This window comes from Falco cherrug, chromosome 5 (assembly GCF_023634085.1).
Source record: "Falco cherrug isolate bFalChe1 chromosome 5, bFalChe1.pri, whole genome shotgun sequence".
Taxonomy (NCBI): Eukaryota; Metazoa; Chordata; class Aves; order Falconiformes; family Falconidae; genus Falco; species Falco cherrug.
This window is the reverse complement of record NC_073701.1, coordinates 74,984,355-75,006,999: the sequence shown is the minus strand read 5'-3', so window position 1 is coordinate 75,006,999 and position 22,645 is coordinate 74,984,355. Positions and strand designations below refer to the sequence as shown.

The 22,645-nt window shown below is 40.4% G+C and overlaps 1 protein-coding gene across 12 annotated transcripts in view; it reads right to left on the bottom strand.

Moving 5' to 3' along the window:
* The window catches only part of MAGI2 (membrane associated guanylate kinase, WW and PDZ domain containing 2), a 755,689-nt gene that overhangs the window by 153,376 nt on the left and 579,668 nt on the right, over window positions 1-22,645 (bottom strand). For all 12 annotated transcript variants that reach the window (XM_055712103.1, XM_055712104.1, XM_005443453.4 and 9 more), the window contains one exon: window positions 6,421-6,478. In XM_055712103.1, coding sequence (XP_055568078.1) covers window positions 6,421-6,478 — 58 coding nt within the window. The remainder of the gene's footprint in view (window positions 1-6,420; window positions 6,479-22,645) is intronic.

Genomic DNA, 22,645 nt, shown 5'->3' with positions numbered 1-22,645 from the left:
CGTTATTTGTTCTCACTGAGCTACTACATATTGAGTTCTGAAAATCCAATCCCAATCTTAGGCTTTAAGTCCATGAACAGGTGACCTGGGAACTTCTGAAACTATGAGATCCTAAAAAGGGTTGAACACCTTCAGTTTATATTTAAATGACGTTTTATGCCACATTAAGCACTTTTCAAGTCCCTTGGGATTCAGATTCTACCACTGGTTCAAAGTAAGTAAGTGGAATTGCCATTAAGAAGTGAGGTAGAGGAAAGGCAGCAAGTCCTATAGGAGTGCAATATACCAGGAAAACCAGGATTTAGCAGCCAGAGCTAATGAAAGTAAAAGATTTCCAGTCATGTGAAAGAGTATTTGATTTAATGAAATGAAGTAAATGTGATAGATCCTGGAGCTGCTACTTTGTTAATATGGCTATAACTCATTCAAGTGGCTGCTAACTTGCTCTTGTACTCCAAAATTTTGATTAATAGTTTTCTTGTAAATTTTAATCTATGTTGCAGACAAAGAAAGTCCCTTTTGTTTCTTTCCTTCTTTAAGACAGGCTGTTTAAGATTGTAGGCTTTCCTTTCCTAGACTTTTGCTTTCTAGTTAGACCATGCTGTAGTTGTCAGAGTCTTCAGCACCTTAGTATACTGCAACCCTGGAAACCTATGATGGAATCACAGAATCACAGAGTGGTTTGGGTTGGAAGGGACCTTAAAGCTCATCTAGCTCCAACCCCCCTGCCACTAGACCAGGTTGCTCAAAGCCACATGCAACCTGTCCTTGAACGCTTCCAGGGATGGGGCATCCACAGCTTCTCTGGGCAACCCGTTGCCAGTGCCTCACCACCCTCACAGTAAAGAATGTCTTCCTTGTATCTAATCTAAATCTATGGTTTTTTCAGTTTAAAACCATTACCCCTTCTCCTATCACTACAGGCCCTAAAAAGCCTGTCCTCATCTTATAAGCCCTCTTCAGGTACTGAAAGGTTGCTATGAGGTCACCCCAGAACCTTCTCCAGGCTGAAGAACCCCAACTCTCTCAGCCTGTCTCCATAGGAGAGGTGCTTCAGCCCTCTGATCATATTTATGGTCCTCCTCTGGACTCATTCCAACAGGTCCATGACGGAAGGGAGACAAACTTCACCAGGTAAAAATGGAGAAAGACAAGACTTACACGCATTATGAACTACTAACATAAGCATGAAAAAGGTAATTTTCATGCTACCAGCTGTCATGTCATGTATTTCAATAGTGTAAAGGAAATACTACTTTTGCCATTACACAAGGCAGATGAAACATCATGTGAAATACTACATAAAGTTCTGATCACACATGACCAAATAAAATGAATCCATAGAAAAGGTTTTACAGGAAGATGGGTGAAAGAAAGAGTCTTCTATGATAGAAGACCAAAGGAGTGTTAGCTTTTTATTCAAGCAGAATTAATTCTGATATTTAATTGCATTCTTTGAATACATTTGAAAATAAATGCTAGAATGTATTAAAGACACCAGGATTTCAGACTTGATATCTGTAGGCTTCTTACAAGCAGAAGTGTGAAATTATGAAACAGCTTTCAAAAGCAGATATGCTGTAAAATATCTAACTTGTTTTATGTTAGTATTTGATAATGTTAAAAACAGGGTTGCTACACAGTGGGTTGGGTTAGTTGCTTCAAAATAGGAATCATGTCTTATTTTAGAGGCTCTGAAGTATCGTGCCCTGGTCTCCAGCTGCCCTTCCAGAAGGGCATGGGTTTCCCATAGCTTTTGTGCCATATTACACAGCTGTAACGGATTCCAGGATCACACATTTAGGACCTTGAACTACGCTCAGTGTCATGCTGTAATTGCAGGGCACATCTGAGTGCTGCAGCAGACCTCTTGCAGACCTAAGTTACAACTTATACGTGGTTCTGTGATATAAAAAAAGATGGGATTTTAGCTAATATAGGATGTGTCCATGGCTTAAGGAACATCAGTTCCTGGGTTATTGACATCACATCTAGAATCAGTTATCCACTGTCTCTCTGCAGTTTCTAGGCAGTTGAAGTTGTGGTTTAGTCCATTTACACAGAAATGTCTTCAGTAATGGTTATCTTGAAAATTACCTTTTTCTCCTAGCAGATCAGACAGAAAGACTAGCAGAGATACTTGAAGCACCTCAAGTTGTTGCTGCAACCTTAAAAATTCTTAGCTCAAATTTATTCCCATATTCTGAATGTTTTAAGGTAGTGTGCAGTCTCAAAAGCACAATGTGAGAATTCCAACAAATTCAAACTGCATTAAATACTGTGTTCAAGTGGAGTCAAAGAAAAGAGAATTATACTGATAATCAGTCATTTTTATCAGTCAGTAACACTGGATTTATATTCCTAGACTGATGAGACATGAAACACCTCCCTTTCATGCAGTTTTAAGTGCTATGCAGCTTCATGGCTAAATCAGAAAAATTGCTACTGGTGAGTTTACCTGAGAAAGAAGTTATTAAGCTAAGTAGTTCCCTTGAAAGGACATTCTAGCCTTTCATCTAGCTACTTCAACTGCATACAAAATAGATATTACTGACCTAAGTCTTAATAAGACAAGCCAAATGTGAGTTTTAGAGATGGTTACAAATAAGTGCTTTGGCGGTTAAAATAGATTTTGGATGTGATCCAAAAATGTATTGCTCATTGGACATAGTATCTAATTCAGTGAGCATTTCTATCTTCACTTTTCTTCCTTTATTTTATACAATACATATTAAATTCAAAAACCTAGTCCAAAGAGGAAAATCCAAATAATTTCTCCTAGTGTCATTGTGGCTGTACAGAAAAATCACACTGCCTTTTGTTTGCTTTATAGTCCTATGAACCTGAATTTCCCTCTGCAGAGAAGAAAGGGTAGTTGGTGCTTGTTGCTGTCCCGTGAGCTCACTGTATGCTACCTGGGGACAACCCCTCAGTGGTAGGATTTGATTTGGGGCTGCATTTAGCTGTGAAGTTGAAATACTGACTCTTGTGTTATGAGCAGGTACTGTCACCAACAGCCAGCCTATGAAACAGAGGCACCATTCTGCCATCTCACCAGTGAACAGGGGCCAGGCTAAGGTGTTTCTGTGACGGAGTTTCATGTTAGATGTGCTTAAGACAACCAAAACTCATTCTTCACAGATTTATGGGTAGTAAAACCTAGTATGCAAATTTTAGTTGATAGCCAAGATACCGAGCCCTGCCAAAAGGGTAGCACGTCTAAGTATGAGAAGAAGGAGTTTACCCTATCTCCTTTTCTTAGCTACTTTAACATATAGGGTTTTCTGGTAGTTTGTGACCCTAACTTTTGAAATTGTTGCCTATAACCCAACAAAGTAACTCTGAGGATCAGGATGCCTATAAGACAGACATTCTGACGCATAACTTGTTAGTGCCTAACTCCTGTTTACATTCACATTTTTCAGTTACTAAATCTTTATAATGACAAAAAGACCTGAAATAAGTTTTTCTATTCAAGTAGTAACAGAGTGTTGTCAGAAATTGTAAGTCAAGGAGGTATATTTCTTCCAGAATACATACCTGTATGGCTAATTTAGCTGTTCTATTAAGGAGACCATGTCTGGAAATTAGAGCTCTGTGTTGTAGTTAATCATCCTTAAAAGGGGAAATAATCTTTTGGCAATTAGAATGCTGCAAGACCCAGTGCACTCTAACAACCACATTCTTTCCATAGCCCTGCACAGCTAAGTGCTGCTGGTTCTTAGTTTATAAATTAAGAGAAAATTGCATAACACTTAACCCACTTATAGCAAACACTTCTCATTTATGTCAAATGTCTACACCTTACATATAAAGCCTAGACCTGCATAACAACACAAATGAAAATTTTAATAATGTCTCACACCTACATTCATGCATGAATAAGAGAGGAAGTTTTACTGGAGACCTTATTTTTTATCAGAATTTGCAAATATGTGAATAGTCTTTAGTAACTTTGCCAGTAAGGCCTTTGAGGTTTTTCTTTGGGTTTTTTTTTTTTAGCTTTGCCTCTGGTCTCAGATTACATGGCTGGTCCTTGTAAGGTAAACTACAGTTTGCTCATCCTTACAAACTTCCCATGGGGTACAAATATTTCACTGAGCAGAGCAACAGCCCTTCTTTCATTGGCAGTTTTAAAGGTCTGCATGTAAAGTTGGACTGGAACGCATGAAAGTTCATAACCTAACTTTTCATGATTTACTCACATTTATGACATAATTAAGAGAGTTTATTGTAATCTGATCTTAACTAGTTAAAATTGAACTCATCTCTTGAATACTGGTAATAAAGGAGGCATGACTGCCACATTTTAGCATGAAAAATGGAACACAATTTTTGTTTCAAACTTATTGAGTTCAGACAGCAAATTAAAGTACAGCTACATTTTACTGAACATAAAACTCATGAACTTAGCATGGCTGCAGTTTTAATGCCATCCTGTTTACAATCATTCCACTTCTAAAAACCTCTGAGCCTGCAGTAGGTTTGATATATCTTTCCACAAATCTTATCTGTGGTAGGATTAATAAATTTGGCACTAACTGCCTTAAAGTATGTAATTGTATAATAACATCTGGGCCTGGTGCCTTGCGTCTGTTTACCTGTGTTGGACATGAAATAGAGATAAATACTCGTCCTGTTTCTGCCTCCGCAGTGAAGTGTGAGCCTCACTGGTGCCAGAACACCTTGGGCTGTGCTAACAACCAAGCAGGGTCTCAGTAAGAGATTAATGCACAGAAATTGCACAACACCTGTTACTCACCAAAATACTCTTAAAAACCACTGGGGCATAATTGCTTGTGTACACATACTCAGGGGGGATTAAGTAAAGAGAGATACAAGGACTCCAGCCCCTCGCTACTTGGGGACATCATAAAAGAACTCAGGCATAAAGAGAGAGGGCAATTTAATGTCATTACATAGAGACTTCAAAAACTTATCTTTTTGCTGGAATCTGGACTGACTAAGCTGATTTGGGCTGAGAGGAAAAGCAGATGGGGCTGCCGGCTCTTTCAGCTGAGGTCAGGGAACAAGCCGGGGACAAGGAAGCAGAGCTGGTGCTCCTGCATTTGGAGAATGCGACAGAAGGAGTCAGCAGGGCTATGGCCAAACACTGTTTTCATTTGTTTGTTTGCTTTGTAGGAGGGCTAGAGAAGGTGCACGGGCATCCACAAGCTGCTTCTGCTGTTATAAGCAGTAAAGAAAGGGGCATCTTCCATCTTCTAACCCTCCAGAAATGAGGTTGTTTTTTGATCCCCCTGTCCAGCTCTACCCTGTGCACGTTAGCCACAGCACATCCTGAGGTCTGGAAAAGCGGCAGCCTCAGCATCTGCCTAGAGTGACCCTGCAGTCAACGTGCTGGTATGGATTTGAGACACCAAGGGACAAACAAAAAATTTTCTGGTTTGTATGAAACAACTAGAATAAAGTTGTTTCTGCTTAAGTGCCAGGATTTGAAGCAGAGATTTTAGGTAAGGAGCCACCTTCTCTAAAGATCTCTCTTATTTAATAAAAGAAACTAGTAGGTAGATCTTTCTGAACCTTTCAAGCACTGTCTGCACAGTGATGGGGAGAGGCTTTCCGCCTCCTCTGCTATATACTTTGTGTAGACAGCCACAATCAGAACTGACCACTCCAAAGAGGTATCACAATGTTGAATTTAGATTCACTTTGCCTAAGTCTCATTCACTGTATTGAGCTAAAAACCAGGTAACATTCTCTGTGATTTACTTATTTTATGCAGGAACTGGCCAGAACAGGTTCTACCTATTACTTCAAATGAAAACTTTCTGTTGCCCTTTGCACAGAGGAACAAGAAGTTTTTTCTTGTTTCATGAACTAAAATAAAATCTGAAAAAATGAAAGCAAGGATTGTGCTACGAAAATAGAAATTTATATTCTTTTATTTTCAGCTGCACTTTTAAGTACAAAATAAAACACGACGTTGCTGAAATTTTATATGCATCATATAAATAACCTCCCTTCTGGTACAAACAGTATAAACATCTGATTTGCAGCAGGAAGGACTACTCAGAAAAGGATCTTAACAGAGCTAAAATGATTATGTTTTTCCCTATTCATTGATTATCAAGATCTCTACCTTGTGGATATCCAAAGCTTACATAAAAAATACAACATTTATTTAATGAATATGATCTTTGTACAAGTATCAGCTGGAATGATACCTTGAAATCAGATCCTGAAGGAAGAGAATGACTGAATGCCTGAGTCACTGGTCTGAGACCCATTGAATGTATTTGGACACATTAGCTGTATTGATGACTGAGAATTCCTGGTATACCCTCAGTTTAACATGTCAAGTAATTGTACCCATGCCTTGCCAGGCTAAGCACTGCAGAGGATATTAATATTAGGTTATGACATATTAACAGCAACTTAATATTGAACTTGGGAACTTACTCAACATAATAAGTGCCATAAATGGGATCATCAATTTTCTCCCAGCCATATGGAAGCTCTGAAAAACAAAGAGTTGTCTCTCTCAGTAAATACAGTACAGAACACTAAGACTTCTAATAACAAAATTGTGGCTCTTTGCTGGTGTTGAGGGAAATTAACTTGACAGTGAAATTAGATACAGTGATCAAAGCAAATGCCAAATCTTGAACACACCCCATGGAAGCCACAAGTAGTATTAACGTGAAAACTGCATGCAAACACAGATCTCAGTTTCTAGAAAAACACATTTTCATTGAACTACTCTATTGTTCCAACAGCTGTACCAGCCAACAACTGCAGCACATCTTGTATGACATCACCACCGGAGGAAGTGAGAGCATTCTGTTTTCCCAAATAGGTACACACACACAAAAAAAGTAATTTGCTTTTTGAGCTTCTTTCTTTGCTAGGAATGCTGGAAAAGTTGTTCTAGACGGAACAAAAAGAGTTTGCTTTCTGCCATGTAAGTACAGTAAGTATACCTAAATGCTCCTGAGAAGTTTGTACTATTCATCTTACTATGATGGCAATTCCACAGCCTCCAAAGGCATCCTGTTCCAAAGCTTAGTTAGACATCAGGGACATCAAAGTACAAAGTAGTACATGGCAGTACAAACCAAAATAAGATATTACAGCATCTTCTGGCCATAAAACTAATTATATTTTGCAGAAATAGAGATCCCTAAAACATTCTGCTATTAACAATTAAAATTTTAACTGGATTAATTTAATGCACTCAGAAATCAATCTTTCATGTACAACCAAGCTGTCATATATATATTCATATACATCCATACATATTTTATTATCACTCACAGTGAATGCTTAAAAAATTTTTATACTGCCAACAGAACTTCATCTTGTATTTAAAAGGCACCAGACAGATGTGACAAGTATCTCAGTCAACACGAAGAGAGTAAAAACCTTAGTGCCAGATGTGATGACTTTGATGGAGGAGACTCACAAAAGGATGGGCATTCCCATCACACACAGATACTGATTTCTGTGCCGTTAGACTATGGCACAATATATGGAGAGTGGTATTGAGATGCTGTAAGGAAATTTGATTCTGGAATTCCGTACCTCAGATTTTTTGTCCTTTTTAAACTCAGTTGCACTTTTCAAGTAACTTTTGGGAGACAATGAGTACCAAACTAGACAGAGCAGAACTGATGTAGTGCATACTGAACAAGTCATTAAACTGGCCATAAAGAAGTACTCCTGGATACTCCTGGATGATTTGAGCTTTTTTTTTTTTTTTCTTTCAGTGACAATGTGAATAGACAGTTATTGATGTGCTCTAAAAGGCAAATAGGAAAGTAAAGCCTGACTGGAAATAGGGAGATTAAAGACTTAAAAAAAAATCTTAAGAAATTGTTTTATCTCTGCCTTAAGACTGCTGTGGTCTTCATGTAACATTGACCTCAAAGAATGTTCCTGCTCAGCCTATTCCAATACTGCAATGGAAGATACAACCCTCTGCCAGAGACTGGCAGATGAGGAGCTCCCCGTTACTTTTTTTGTAACAAAAAGCTCAAGGACTTCCTTAATGTTGATACTCAATTCTTCCTCTTATTCTTAAAATATTGTTAGCATTGAAATCTTCACAGGTCCAGACTCCAAACTGCTTTTGTCAGGGCTATTTTGTTATTGTCACTTCGTAGCAATAAATGCAGCATAAGGTATTTAAGCAGGTCACAGAATCACAGAATGGTTGAGGTTAGAAGGAACTTTTGGAGATTATCTCACCCAACCCCTCTGCTCAAAGCTGGGTCACCTAGACCAGGCTGCTCAGGAACATCTCCAGCCAGCTTTTTAATGTCTCCAAGGATGGAGACTCCACAACCACAACTCCACAACCTCTCTGGGCAACTTCTTCAAGTGTTTGATCACTTACAAGTGAAGAAGGGGTTTTTTTTCAGAATTTCCCATATTTCAGTTTGTACCCTTTACCTCTTGTCCTGTCACTGGACACCACTGCAAAGAGCCTGTTTCCATCTTCCTTGCACCTCCCTTCATGTATGTATTTAGACTGATAAAATCTCCTTTGAGGATTCTCTTCTCCAGGCCAAAGAGTCCCAGTTGTCTCAGCCTTTCCTTATAGGAGAGATGCTCCAGTCCCTTAATCATCGTAGTGGCCCTTCGCTGAACTCTCTCCTGTATGCACATGTCTCTCTTGTACTTGGTAGCCCAGAACTGGATCCGGAACTCCAGCTGTGTCTCACCAGTGCTGAGTAGAGGAGATGGATCATCTCCCTTGATCTGCTGGCAATACTTGCCAGCTGCAGCCCAGGAGGCTACTGGCCTGCTTTGTGCAATGGCAGTTGTCACTGGCTCATTGTCAAGTCACCAAGCATTACAGAGCTCTGGTGTTGCTCTTTTCAGACCTGCTCAGAACTTGGGTAAAATCTGTGGGTAACTGACCCTGCAACGGTTCCCATAAAGTCCTGTATATCCTGAGACAAGACTATGTAATGTAATCCATAAATATTCAAAAAGAAAGCAACTGATACGCAAATTCTGTACTGCCCCTACAGTAAGTTTCATTCCCAATGCATGCAAGATAAAGGCAGTCATTTGCTATCAGAAAATTATGTTTTTACTTAACCCTATGACACAGAATGAATACAAAGTACCAATTTAAATACTATAGATACAACTTATTTTCATGTAACCTTACAAGGTTTTCTTCCCCTAATTAACTTACTGTTGCTTTCATATCTGGCCATCTAAAATTACATTTCCTTAGAGAAAAGTGAGGCAAGTACTGGTCCAATCTGTACATAAAAATACTCACAAACACACATGCATGCATACGCCACACAGAGAGATATATGCGTAGATCCCTTTCCCAAAGTGTATTAGTAGATGGAGTTTTTTACAACTATGAAATAAAAAAAAAGAAAGTAGAGCTTTTGCCCAAAGTTAGAAGTTGGTATTTTTCTACAAATATATACACTTTAAAATATATAGGTGCAGAGGACATTTTTTATTTCATGTATTTATGAAAATCTGAAATAATCTGAGGATTTACTATTAACCTATTGGCCTACTTTTCCTAAAGTAATCATATATAACTGTATTTATGAACTGGCAAACTATTGAGAAGGTAAATGGCAAATCCCACTTTGTAGTGTAAAAGTCTGTAAACACTTAGTTAATTTCACATATTATGGAGAACTCATTTTTAAATGCATGGATTGAACCTCTGATTATCTAACACCATAAAACAGTCATGTGTTCAGAAGAAAGGAAATAAAAAATTACCTTCCTGTACCATAATAGATATAAACTCTATGTAAGGCAATGCTCTAATTTCATTTTCCCATTTGAGATGCAGCCTGTAAGCTATGTTTAATTAAAATTCTGTGTTGACCAGTAAAATGGAATTGCCAGAGCACAAAGTCAAGCCCCTCGCCCACCAACTATGGCAGATAAGGTTAGTGGAGCGTAGTTTACTACAGAGCTTCTGTTAGAAGAATCTTGTGCTACATTTGCTTTCAGGAGCACTGTGATTATTTTTCATTACACTAAATATCTATTCCATTTTGCACTATTGAAATGAAAGATTACAGGACAGAAATACTTTAGTGCTTCATAAAACAGGAAGCTAAGCATTTACCAAATTAGGGGTGAGGGCATTACAGCTTCTCTTTTCCATTTCATTGTACCCAGGGATGATCATTAGGGATGAGAGTGAACTGTAAACATTTATAAAAGAGAATTGTTATAAAACACTTGTGAAGGTTACTGTTGGACACCTTGATTTGAAATGGGAAAGGGCTATAAATTATAGCGTTCTCTGATATTCATTTGGTAGCACTAGCATGCTAGTTCATGTCTAATTTCTGCAACCAATTGTTTCATGGGTACTATGCTATATGAAGTCTTCATTTTCATGAGCTCAACACTGCTATCATTCATGCCTTTCATTCTGTTGACTCCGGGAGGCTTTCTCTATAGAAAGAAATCCTTCTTTCTACAGAAGGAAAACCCCCATAAATCTACAATTTATTTTCAGTCTCCAAAATCTTACACTGCATTCCCACAGATCTCCTTTCGTCCAGTGGAGGGCCTGTTCAGGAACATTTGTAAAATCACCATTTAAAAATCAGCAATAGTTTGCGCAGCAGCTGGCAATGCTGATAGCATGAGTGGACGGAAAGGTGCTGAAAGATCTGCATAGTATGTTTATACGCTCCGGTTTTCACATCATGCTTTATTCCTTACCACAGAAGCAGCATCTAGGTAACACTGCAGCAGTCATGCAAAATAAAAAAAAGATCAAAAAGGAACAGCTGATACTAAGACACTTTGCTCAGCATGAATCTGGGTAAGATTTCAGATGCAGAAGGAGCTGCATTTCTAAAAATTAAATGACCAATGGTAACAAAAGCCTTTATATTTTCAAAGAAATAAAGAAGGAAAGAAAGAATGAAAAAAAGACAGACTAATATGAATTCAAGCAGGTCACTTCAACAATCAGTGGTAGTGCTTCCCCATCACAGCCTGCTTATGCTAATCATCCAGATGCTCTTCTTCTGCCTTCTGAAAGCTGTTGTGTTTCACAATGATTTTTGATGGTGCCACTTAACCTTCTCTGGGGATGGAGGAAAAGAGTATGTTTTGGATCTCAATGTTCCAAGATGAAAAAGCATATTACCAATACTGAAGATTACTTTTTCTAAAGTTTATGAAGTACTAAATGTGTTAAAGAGAGTCATAAAAACCTCCGAAGGTTTCAGGACAACTAGCATTGTGTCATTACCCTACTGACAGACTGGAAAGACAGACGAGGGCACATTTTTTTAATTGGCTGCAATCAAAATCTTTGTATAGTACAAAAGAATATAGTATGAGAGAGAAAAAGAAAATACAGTGCCTGCTGAAGATGTTGTCAATAAGGATGTGGAAGCTGTGGAAGTCACTGTGAGTTTGGTTCACCTGCCTTGTTAACACCCAGCCACAGGTCAGGAAGCCTTTTCTAACCTATATATGAGACTTTTTCCAAAAACTATTGTATCTTTCCACTCAACAACCTGTGTTTTATCTCTTGCTTTCTCTCTCCCCTTACTCCCTGTTTCAAATCCAGTTTTACCTTTTCAAGTCAGTTACTTACTACAGAGGGTAGGTATCAAAAGAGCTGGGTTAAAAGTTACAAAATACCATGCAGCTCCACAGTCCAATGCAGCTGCACACTCCAGTTTCTTTCAGAGACACGGTCTTTGCAAACATTTAACTGTAAGTCTAAAGCAGTGTTCTTCATTGCATAGTTTACAAAAAAAACTTGCCTGCAATACCCTAAGGCACAGCACACAGATTACCGGGGAGCGGATGCTGCTCAAGGCATGCTATGCTGCTCCCGCAGGAGCAGGGGGCTGGAGATGTCCAGTTTGAATGGTTTCGTTAGTGCACATCCACATTGCCCAGCTGATGATACATGAAAGAGATATAGTAGTTGTGTTGCTGCTCCTGAATCCTTCTGTTACAGCGTGCCATAAGGAAAGAGAGGATAATATTGCTCACCGAAAATCAGTATTTAACCTACTATCTCCGTATCTGTGTGAATTCTGCTAGGTCACCTATCTGCGCACCATCTGGGAGTTCCAAAAAACAACAACAAAAAATCAACATGTATATGCTATGGTAAAATCCTTCATACTACCTCAACAGGTTCTTCCATTGAGCCATGTTTAAAATGTCACTGCCTGAGCTGGAAAATGCAAGTACTAACATGGACTTCTCTATGCAAGCGTACAAATCAAAAGCTGTGGGAGAAAATAAATTAGATAAAAACCATGGAAGTTGAACTCAGTGAAATAACAACAAAGGCAGGGCGGACAACTCCACCTCCACAGCAAAAACAAATTCACTCTTCCTGTCATGGAAGACCTGGAAAACTTACGGAACATACCAACTCAAGCCAAGTCACCTAAGCTCAATTTCAGTTACACTCATGTTCTCCAACTGCCATTCTCATACCAGCAAAATTCACAAAGACATGACTGTTTATATTCTTTCTATAATGACACACCATTCATGTGTAATTTATTCCCATGAATAAAATGACATTATGCATAATTTCTTCTTGCACAATGGAAACAAATGTCTAAGTAACATTCACATCTGATAAATGCGTCTTCTTCCTTCTGTGCAGCTTATTGTGACATGCTACATCCTTAATTGTGCAGAATGCAGATTACTATGTATTACTATCAATTCAATAATATTTTCTCCCAGCACTGTTACCAAGTGAAATATTGCCAACAGTAGGGATATTCTTAACATTAAGTAGAGTTGATCCCTCTGACATGCAGAACTGTGTAATGTCTAATCAAGAATTGCATTAATACAGTGAAAAAGTACCAACTGAAGTAGTGAGTTTAAACTAGCAAAACCAAGTTCATAAGGGGCTTGTCAGCTATTCAAATAAAAACAAAAGAAATGCAATTGAAAAGAAATTAGGGGAAAAAAAGACCTTATATGTTAATAATTTAGTTAGGTTATTGTAGACAGTACCTGAGATGGTTTCCTTAATAAAGCCTTGGTAAAGAATTCAATTCTTAAGTTTAGTGGACAATAGCTTAAGATGGTCAGACTACTCTCCATGGACCTTTCAGAGAGAAACCTTAGGGTTTCTGTTAAAAGATTCTAAACAAACTAAAAACTTCTGTTTTCCACATTTAGAAATAATAGATCGAAGGAAAGCAGTAAGTCACTGAAAAATATTTATTATTAAAACTTTAGATTTTTTCATCAGACCATGTTATCCCTTTGTCTTGTTCTCTGTCCTTACTCCTGTGTTATTTGTGCTGGGTACTTGGTTTGTATTACAGAATATTTGTGGAGAGAGAAGCTTAAATCAGCTCCTTGTTGATCTCACAATTCCCAGCAAAGTGACTAGTGTTTTGCTGGGGAAATAGAGGCTGCTAAGAAACAGTGAAAAATCTCCTTTTTTAGCTGTAAGTTCTTGCCCAGGAGACTGGATATGAATGTATCCAGGCTTCCATGGAATTATTAAACAGCTCTGCGCCTTAACTTCCAAGAATAGTTTGGGATAATTTCTGAATGCTGTGTTAATTACATGTTATCTCAGTTTTAATACAACAACGGGTACATCTCAACAGAGTCACTGAAACTCTTATCCTCACAGCTCCCAGCTTTAAACTAGCTAATGCGGGTGCTGCTAGGAGTAAAGTCACTTCAGGACAAATCTCGGTGCAGAGAACTCAGCTCAACCCCAGCCGTTACTCACACGCATGCCGAGGAGCTGCGATGGCACTGCTGGTTCAGAGATCAGCCATGCACACAAAAGGGACTGTCACTAGCACACCCATTTTACCAGCAGAAAAGGAGCCCCAAGTACATCAACTGCGTGCTGCATTATCAATTTGTATTCTGGAAGTTCAGCAGATCAGCTGCACTCCACGTACAACTCTAATGGGGAAGATTCTGCCTTTGAAACTGATTTTATTAACACAGTTTTTTTATGCTATATTCTTTAGACTTTGAAGAAAACAGACTGAAAAGAAGCATTCTTTTTGATCTTTTGGATGTTCAAATCTTTCAGTGCTTGTACCTCATTACTGACTGTATCAATTCAGCCTCGTTACAAACCAGTGTTTTCTATCTAATAACTGCCTGATCTCAGGCAGTCACGCTTTTCTTCCTCTATTTGCTTTTCAGTCTCTTCATTTATTTATATTATTTCTTTTGCTGTTAAATGTTTAACAACCTACCCTGAGAATTTATGTAGTTATTGAATTTGCTGTTATTATATAACCTAAACCCTTCAGTTTGGCTACTGACCTAAAAAGACCCATAGAAGTATTTAGTTAATAATAGTGCAGGCTAGACCTTATGGGGGGCAGCTAGGTATTCTGTTACTAGCACCTCAAATTCATATATAAGCTTCAACATAAGCTAGCTATTCACCTCTTAACCTCTGGTATAACAAAGGGGAAAAAAGCTTATTTTTCTGTAAGAAACCTAAATGACATATTTTAATGTTATTTTCAGTGCCAAACTTTAATAAAGAGGATCTTGGTGGCTGTCTGCTGAATTCAATCCCCTGTATCAAACTGGATGCGGTATTGCAGACGCGCTCTAACGAGTCAGTTCCCAACCTGTACGGTTGCAAAATTCTCTTCCTGCCCAGGTGCAGGACTTTGCATTTGTCCTTGTTGAATTTTGCAAGGTTTCTGCTGGCCTGTTCCTGCAGCCTGGCTCAGTCCCTCAGTGGCAGCCCTCCCCTTGACCATCTTGACTGGTCCCCTGGGGTCACCTGCGAAGTTGGCTTTGTTACCTCCTTCAGACTGTACGTAAAGATGTCAAACAGGACAGACTCATCTATAAACTGCTGCAGTACTCCTCTTGATAGGCATTCAGGTACAGTATGGTCATTAACCACTACCTTCTGAGCCTCACCACCCAACCAGTTATTTACCTGTACAGCTCTCTATCCATCCTTATTTTTAATGCCCTAAATGTGATACACAAATACTGTATGAGACAAAAAATCTCGCAAAAGTCAAGGTAAATGACATCCACTACTTCTGCTTCATGCACAAACCCAGTCATTTCAGCATAGCAATCAAGTTGGTCAGGCATGATTTGCACTTGGTAAATCCACATTGGCTGTTCCCAGTGTACCAGGTCTGGGTGAGATGTAGTTCACTTTTTCCACAGCAGCCCCCGCAGCGCTGTGCTCTGTACTGGTAGCTGGAACAGCGGTGCTAACACACCAGGGTTCTGGCTGCTGCTGAGCAGGGCTCGCACAGCACCAAGGCTGCCTCTCCAGCCTTCCCCCCCTCAGCAGCAGGATGGGGGTGGGAAAGATCTTGGGAGGGGACACAGCCAGGACAGGTGGCCCAGAGTGACCACCGGGGTATTCCATACCATATGACATTTGCTCAGATACAAAAGATAAGAGAAAGGAGGACAAAGGGGAATGATATTATTTATGATGTTCGTCTTCCGGAACAACCACTATGTATACTTAAGTCCTTCCTGGGAAATGGCCAGACATTGCCTACTGATGGGAAGTACAGAATAATGGCTTTTGTATTCCTTTGCTTCCACATGTAACCTTTGCTTTTTCTTTATTAAACTGCCTTTATTTTGACTCAGAGGCTTTTTTCCATCTTATTTTCTCCACCTCATCCTGGTGGGGAGGAGAATGATAGAGCAGCCTAAGTGTGCACCTGGTATCTGCTCAGGGTCAACCCACCACACCCAGTCACCACCCTCTCCTTTCAGTGTCCAGAAATGTGTTCTCAGAGGACTCACTTTCTAATTTCATCAGGCACCTTGTTAGGGCCTGACAGCTGCCAGCATCCTGAGCTCCTCTGCCACAGCATCCTGAACTTCACTGTTCCATGGTCGTTATACCTAAAGCTGCCATTGACTATCACATCTCCTACTAGTTGCTGCTGCTAGTTCATAGCAGGTCCAGCTGTGCATCACCCCTCATTGGCTCATCTGGTACCTGTATCATGAAGTTATTCCTGAAAACTGCCAGATATCTTGTTGACTGCTTGTCTTCTACCTTGTTGCCCATTTAGCAGAAGTCAGGGATGTTAAAGTCTCCCATAAAAGCCAGAATCTGTGATTAGAGACTTCCTTGAGTTGTTTAAAGAAGGCTTCCTTGCCCTGATGAGGGGGTCTGCAACAACCCACCATGGTCTCCATTACTGACCTCTCCTCTGATCCTGATCCACAGTTTATCCACCAGCCAGCTGTCTGGAGAGCTCCATACATCCAAGCTGTTCCTCTGCACAGAGGACAGCCCCTTTTCCTCATCTTTCCTGGTCAGACCGGTTATTTTACTTTGTTTCTGACTGATTTTTAAAATAACAACACTAAGCTTTAATTAAAATTTCAATCAACATTAGAAAACATTTGTTCCATGACTTCATTTGTCTCAAGTCAACGTTTCAAAATAATGCACACAGCATAAGTTTTCTGTTTTTCTGCCTTGTTATTACACCAAATGGCAATTACCTGATTTTATGTGACAGGCCAGTGAGGCAAATGGATAGACATATTATGAAAAGAAATTGGAAAATGTAGCATCTATAGTGATAATGAAAAAAAATCCAGCCAAGAGCTACTTTGTATGCTTGCAATGAACTGATTGTCTGTGGGTGGTCCACAAATAAAAAGCTATCCTGCCCAGACTGTGCAATTGCATAGGTACTTTACTTATTTGTGATAGGCTGCAACGGCCTCAGAAGCATCAGATACGGCATGGGATAGACATCTGAGAGCAGATTAGATAAACTAGTGCTCTGATCAAGTACAAGACATCTTACATTTCTATATTTTATTTCCAAGTGGCCAATGAAGTTGTATGCAATCAGATAGAAGAATCCTCCTCAAGGTACTTCCTACATGATCTGTTTCCATGACTACCATGCTTTTTAATAATATGTTTTCGTTGTTCTGAACAGTAGATGGATATACGTAATGGAGATACATTAGCTGTTTAAATACTACTTGATGAAATAGATAAATCAATAGAATTGATGAAGGAGATTACATTGCACTGTGGAAAATTCACATTAACACTGCAGGTGCTGAGGCAGCAATTCTTGATTTATACTGGTGAAATATGATTAGAATCTGGTTTTGTCTCCTCAGTGGCTTAATTGCCTTTCAAGAGTGAGAACTTTACAAGTCCCATCTTTTAATACTTTTTGGCTTGTTGCACAATAGGTAAAAAGCTGCTTTAGTTGTATGCAACTGCTTTCTGAAACTTCTTGTTGTAACTTGTTCATCATTATGCATTAGTTATATTTATGAGGACACTCAAACTGAGTCACTCTGTACTTTAAACATTATGTTAAAAAATCCCTTGGCATTTGAATGACAAGGAAATATGTATGAATTCCGAAGCTTATTTTTCTTTATTTGAATTGTAATGCCATCTGCCAAAACTTTCACTATAGTTCTGTGACAGCATCAGAAAGGAGCTTTGCATGAGAAACAGGTGTGTGGTCCTTTGTTAATCTACCAGACACACTTTGCATTCATAAGGGCACTTTGTAAATGTAGTGTCCAATTATTACACGGATTTGTGACAATGACAAAATAATCAGGTTTCTAAGTCACTTTTCCTTCAAGAGTTTTAACTCTGTGGGATAATAAGACAATTAAGATCTACCCATGTTTTCTTCATGTTTTAATGTTCATTAATGTTGACATGTGCTAACATGTTACAAGAAGGAAGAAAAAAAGGAAGGCAAAGTAGTACTTTCATGTTCATAATCACTAGTTTTTATTTTTATGCACTGCCATGTCATGGAAAGTGACAATACACGTATTTTCCAGTCCCCTTTTCCCTCCTCTCTTCCTTCTTAGTGTAAAACCTTCATAAGGGTGAATAGAGTAGCAACTCAAACACTAAAGAGGGGACTAAGAGGGTGCTGTGTTAGAGGAATAGGATGGAGATGGAGATGGGACAGGGAGACGGAAAAAACCAAAGAGCTGGCTGTGGTTCTTTGTGTGTCTTATTATTAAGCATCTCCCAAAGCCCTTCAGGTTCTTTTCCCAAAGAAAAGAGCCCTTTCTTCCAAGAAGACCCAGATATCCTTCAAAGACAAGCTGCAGTCTGTTCCTACTTCCCCTCTAACCTAGTGGGTTTTTATCAAAATAATTTGTTCCTCCCCCTGCCTCCTCCTTGAGATTCCTTCCTTACAGCCCCACTGGTGATGCAGCCCCCTGAATACTGCTGGGCAGGAGCAACTGCTGCTGTACATAAACCCGAATATTTCCATTCCCAGAACTTCTGAGGAGAATAAGTTTATAAGGATAACTAAAAGACTGCTGTGGCTACCTCAGAAAAAGCATACCTACAACAGTTAATAGGAGAAGAGAGTGTCTGCTCACTTTTTTTCATTCATTTTAGCAATAGCCTGTTCGTGTAAGCCAGGGACCTTGCAGGTTACTCAGTCATATGGCAGCCTTTATCATAAGCATCAACCCAGACAAATGAGGAATCTGACTTTCATGATACTGCTAAATATAATTTTGGAACCAGCAACTGATCTGCTTGAATTATTCCAACAGAAAGTAACTTTTTCCTCAGTGTATGCCCTTGCACAGGTATTATATTAATTATTTAAATTAAATTAATTACTTCTCATTGGTTGAAGGTAGGTCTCCAAACTGAAGCTGTACCAATCCAGCGGCATAATACACAAATCTTCCATTTCAACTCCTCTTTTTCTGTTAATTTCTGCTCTTTACTATTCTCCAGTGTCTTCAGCTCCTTAAATATCAATCAAGGTCACTACAAGTTCTTAAAATAAAAGAGACCCTTCAAACTGCTTCCCTACAATGTATCTCAAAAGATGCATAGTCTACCACAAAGTTACTACAGAACAGACCCTACAGGAACACCAAACACAAAGACTGAACAGATCTCTCACTGCAGTAGCTCATTTCAGCCCAGCTTTGCCTGAGTCTATTTTATACCTTTCTAATTCCTCCCTAAACCAGCTTAGAAGTAATCAGATATAGGCATAGAAAGGCATGCCTTTTACAGACTGACCTAGTGATACTTGACAGAAGTTTTTGAGGATTTCTCCCTCTGGCCCAAGAGAACAATTCAGACTGAACGCTTAGGCTGGGTCACCTCAACATCGGCACACCTTATTCAGAAGGTTCAGTAAGAAGAGCAGCAGCACGACTTCACTGACTGGAGCCTCAGTTACTTCAAAAAATACATGTACTCCAGCCTAAAAGAAATTATAAAAACTACTATTCAGACAAAGCTGTCCCTAAATTAGTAGAAAGGAGTCTGAGGATATCAGACAAGTAAACTGCAGAAACTGCAAGCAGAGGAAAGTGAGAAATTAGGCTGAAATGTTTTTTTAAGTCTGGTTTTGTTGTCATTGTCTGTAACTATGCATAGTTGTAATATAAACAGGGAAGAACAAATAAGCACAGTACAGAACAACTTTTTGTGGCTGGTTATATTTCTTTTCATTCATTTGCAGTCTTCATAAAACTTTATAAACTGTAGTGGCCATCTGCAGGCAGAACTCGGAGGATGAGAAATTTATTTGGACTTCTTTACTGGACAGGTGTAGAGACTATATTATCTTAAAGTCAAGCAGAGCTGGAAGGGATGTGATTTTACATCTCTCTTGATAGGCACTCCTGACATTGTAACTGTAATGTTTGGTACATAGTGCTGTAAAATGTGATGTTGGAATTACCATCCATAACTTTCAGATGCAGCCAAATTAAGTTTGTGATTTATGATACATTTGTGGTGTGCAGTAATAGCTAGTTATGTTTTTCCTTGGTGATCTTTAATTATTTTGAGGAAGATGTTATATGCCTACAAAATATGTGTGCTCAATTCCTAAGTTTATCTTTTGTGCTGAGCTACATTCAGGATTTGTAGATTTAAACTACTGCCTATTTTCTTCCTTGATATGTAATTAGGTGCCTGCATTTCACAGGCTTGGTTCACATCTGGTTCACTGGTCTGTTCTCACAGAGAAAGAATATTTCTGTGTCATGGGAAAAAATAAGCCTCCAGTCTTTTATAAAAAGGCTTACAAATGAGAGAACTGAATGTTACATGCATTTTAGGTGCATATTTTTCTCTGCTCCACTGACAAAGTCAGTTGTGCAACTGCCATGTTTGTAAAACAGTTGGGTCTCAGCACTTGCAACACCTGTGGCAGAGGCAGCCTTTGCCAGCCTTTTAGTACAGTGAAATGATAAAAATTTATTAGTTTTCCACTTTGCAGTTGCAGTCCTAATTACACAATGCAGCTGGTGCTGAAGGAAAATCCGTGTTGTTCAGCAGTAAAGGAATTTAAGTGGAAGGAGTGAAGATGGTGTTGCTTTGCAACTGTCTCTTTTCTTTTATCTCTTTTTTTCCTTCTACCATTTAAAAAGGACTAGATGATGAGAAAGGACAAAGGGACAAGGAGAGTACAAGAGACAGGTGGAAACAACTGAGAGAAAGCATGAGCGTTACAGTGAGGGGAGGAAGATACATTGCTACGATTGGCACAATGGCTGGGCAAGTATTGCTTGGACTGGCCCTGAATTGCTCGTTTCCCTCCATATACTAATACCTCCTTTATTTGTCAATCTCGTCTCTTTTGCCAGTTCTATTTCCTACATTTTTCCCTTTTTTTTGAAATTTCATTTTTAGATTCCTTCCCCCCCCCTTTTTTTTAAAAAAAAAAACAACCACAAACAAAAACCCAAACCACCCTGATCAGTAACAAACAGGATAGCTTTTGGTTTCTTAAAAGTAATGGAAGACAATGGTATCTCCTGAAAGTTAAATAGGAACAAATGGACATGCAGTTTGTACCATACAGCCTAAAGAAGGGAGAATATTTGTGTTCACAATTTCAGAGTTTGCAGAAGCAGAATCTGGATATCTGCACTGAGTCTAAAAGAGAATGGGGATTGTATAATATGGTTCAAAGATCATGAGCTGGTTGCTCCTTTAAAACACAAAGAATTCTATGATACGAATACAGAATCATAGAATCACAGGATGGTTTGGGTTGGAAGGGACCTTAAATGCCATTAGTTCCACCCCCCCGCCATGGGCAGGGACACCTTTCAGCAGACCAGGTTGTTCCAAGCCCTGTCCAACCTGCCCTTGAACACTGCCAGGGATGGGGCATTCACAGCTGCTCTGGGCAACCTGTGCCAGTGCCTCACCACCCTCATAGTAAAGAATTTCATCTTTATATCCAGGATGAATCTACCCTCTTTCAGCTTAAAGCCATTCCCTCTTGCTGTATCACTACATGCCCTTGTAAAAAGTCCCTCTCCAGCTCTCCAGTTTTTAACTCACTAGTGAGGGCTTAACACGACAAGGATTTTATAAAATTAAAACTCGTTTCGATGTCAGTCTAAGGTTCTCCTGAGAATATTAGTTTCCTTGTCTTCCTTTAATAAAGGATAATTAATACCACCCAGTTGTTTTAGGACCACAACTGCAAACAGGGTAAGTATGGGCTGTATCACGTCTGTCAATTTTACATTTTTCTAAAGTCTAAAGCTGTTAATCATTATGTGGTGGGTTGGCCCTGGCTGGACACCCAGTGCCCACCAAAGCTGCTGTCCCTGTCCTCCTCAGCCGGGCAGGGGAGCCACCCCCAGCCAGGCCCGCGGGGGTCCGGGCAGGGAGATCGCTCTGGGGGCCGGGGCCGGGGCTGCGGCCGGTCCCTCCCCCGCCGCCTCCGCCGCCCCGGCCCCCTCCGGGGGAGGCTCCTCACACGCCGCCCGGCTCCAGCCCGGGCCCCCCGCCCCGGGGGCACCGGCCCTGCCCGCAGCCCGGCCCCGGCCGGGGCTCCGCTCCCCGCTGCCGGGAGCTGCTCCGGCGCGGCGCGGCGCGGGCTGCCCGCCCCCGGGGGCACGGCCCCCTCCGGGCACCCCCTGCCCCGGCCCGGGGTCTCTCCCAGGCTGCAGGGGTGGGGGAATCTGCTCCCCCGCGCCCCCCCAGGCTGAGGGCACAGCCCGCCCCGCCGGGGCTGCACCGGGGGCTGCCGGGGAGCCTCTGCCCCGGTGCCTGGAGCCCCCCCCCCCCGCCCCCGACCTCCTCCTGCCCAGCCCGGGGGGCTGCAGGGCCGCCGCTACCGCACAGCCGCTCTGCTCTTTTCTCCTGCTGTTGTGCAGCAGGTTTCTTTGCTTTCTTAAACATGTCAGTCCTGAGGCACTACTGCCATCACTGATGGTCTCGGCCTTGCCCAGTGGCGGGACCACCTTGGAGCCGGCTGGCATGGGCTCTGTTGGACATGGGGAGCTTCTAGAACCTTCTCACAGAAGCTGCCTCTTCAGCCCTCTGCTACCAAAACCTTGCAATGCAAACCTAATACACATGATTTGCTCAGATTTCCAATACCCTGCATTATGACAGTCTCTGCGTGCCTCAAAAAAAACAGGGACCTCCTGAGCATCGGGCGATCTACAAACATCAAGGCCCTTCTCATGGTCCTTCAGAACAGGCCTGTTAAAAGCAATTTGTGTCAGATGGTATCTCGGAGCTAAACTCTGCCCAGTGTTCGATTTGCAGGTCAAACATCTGCTGTTCAGGTGTTACCAAAGTCCAGAAATAATTTAGTAAAGTGAACCGAGACACTGTCTATTCATAACAATCTATCACCAGCATCCTTGTCCATACTCCGTTACAACAGTGAGC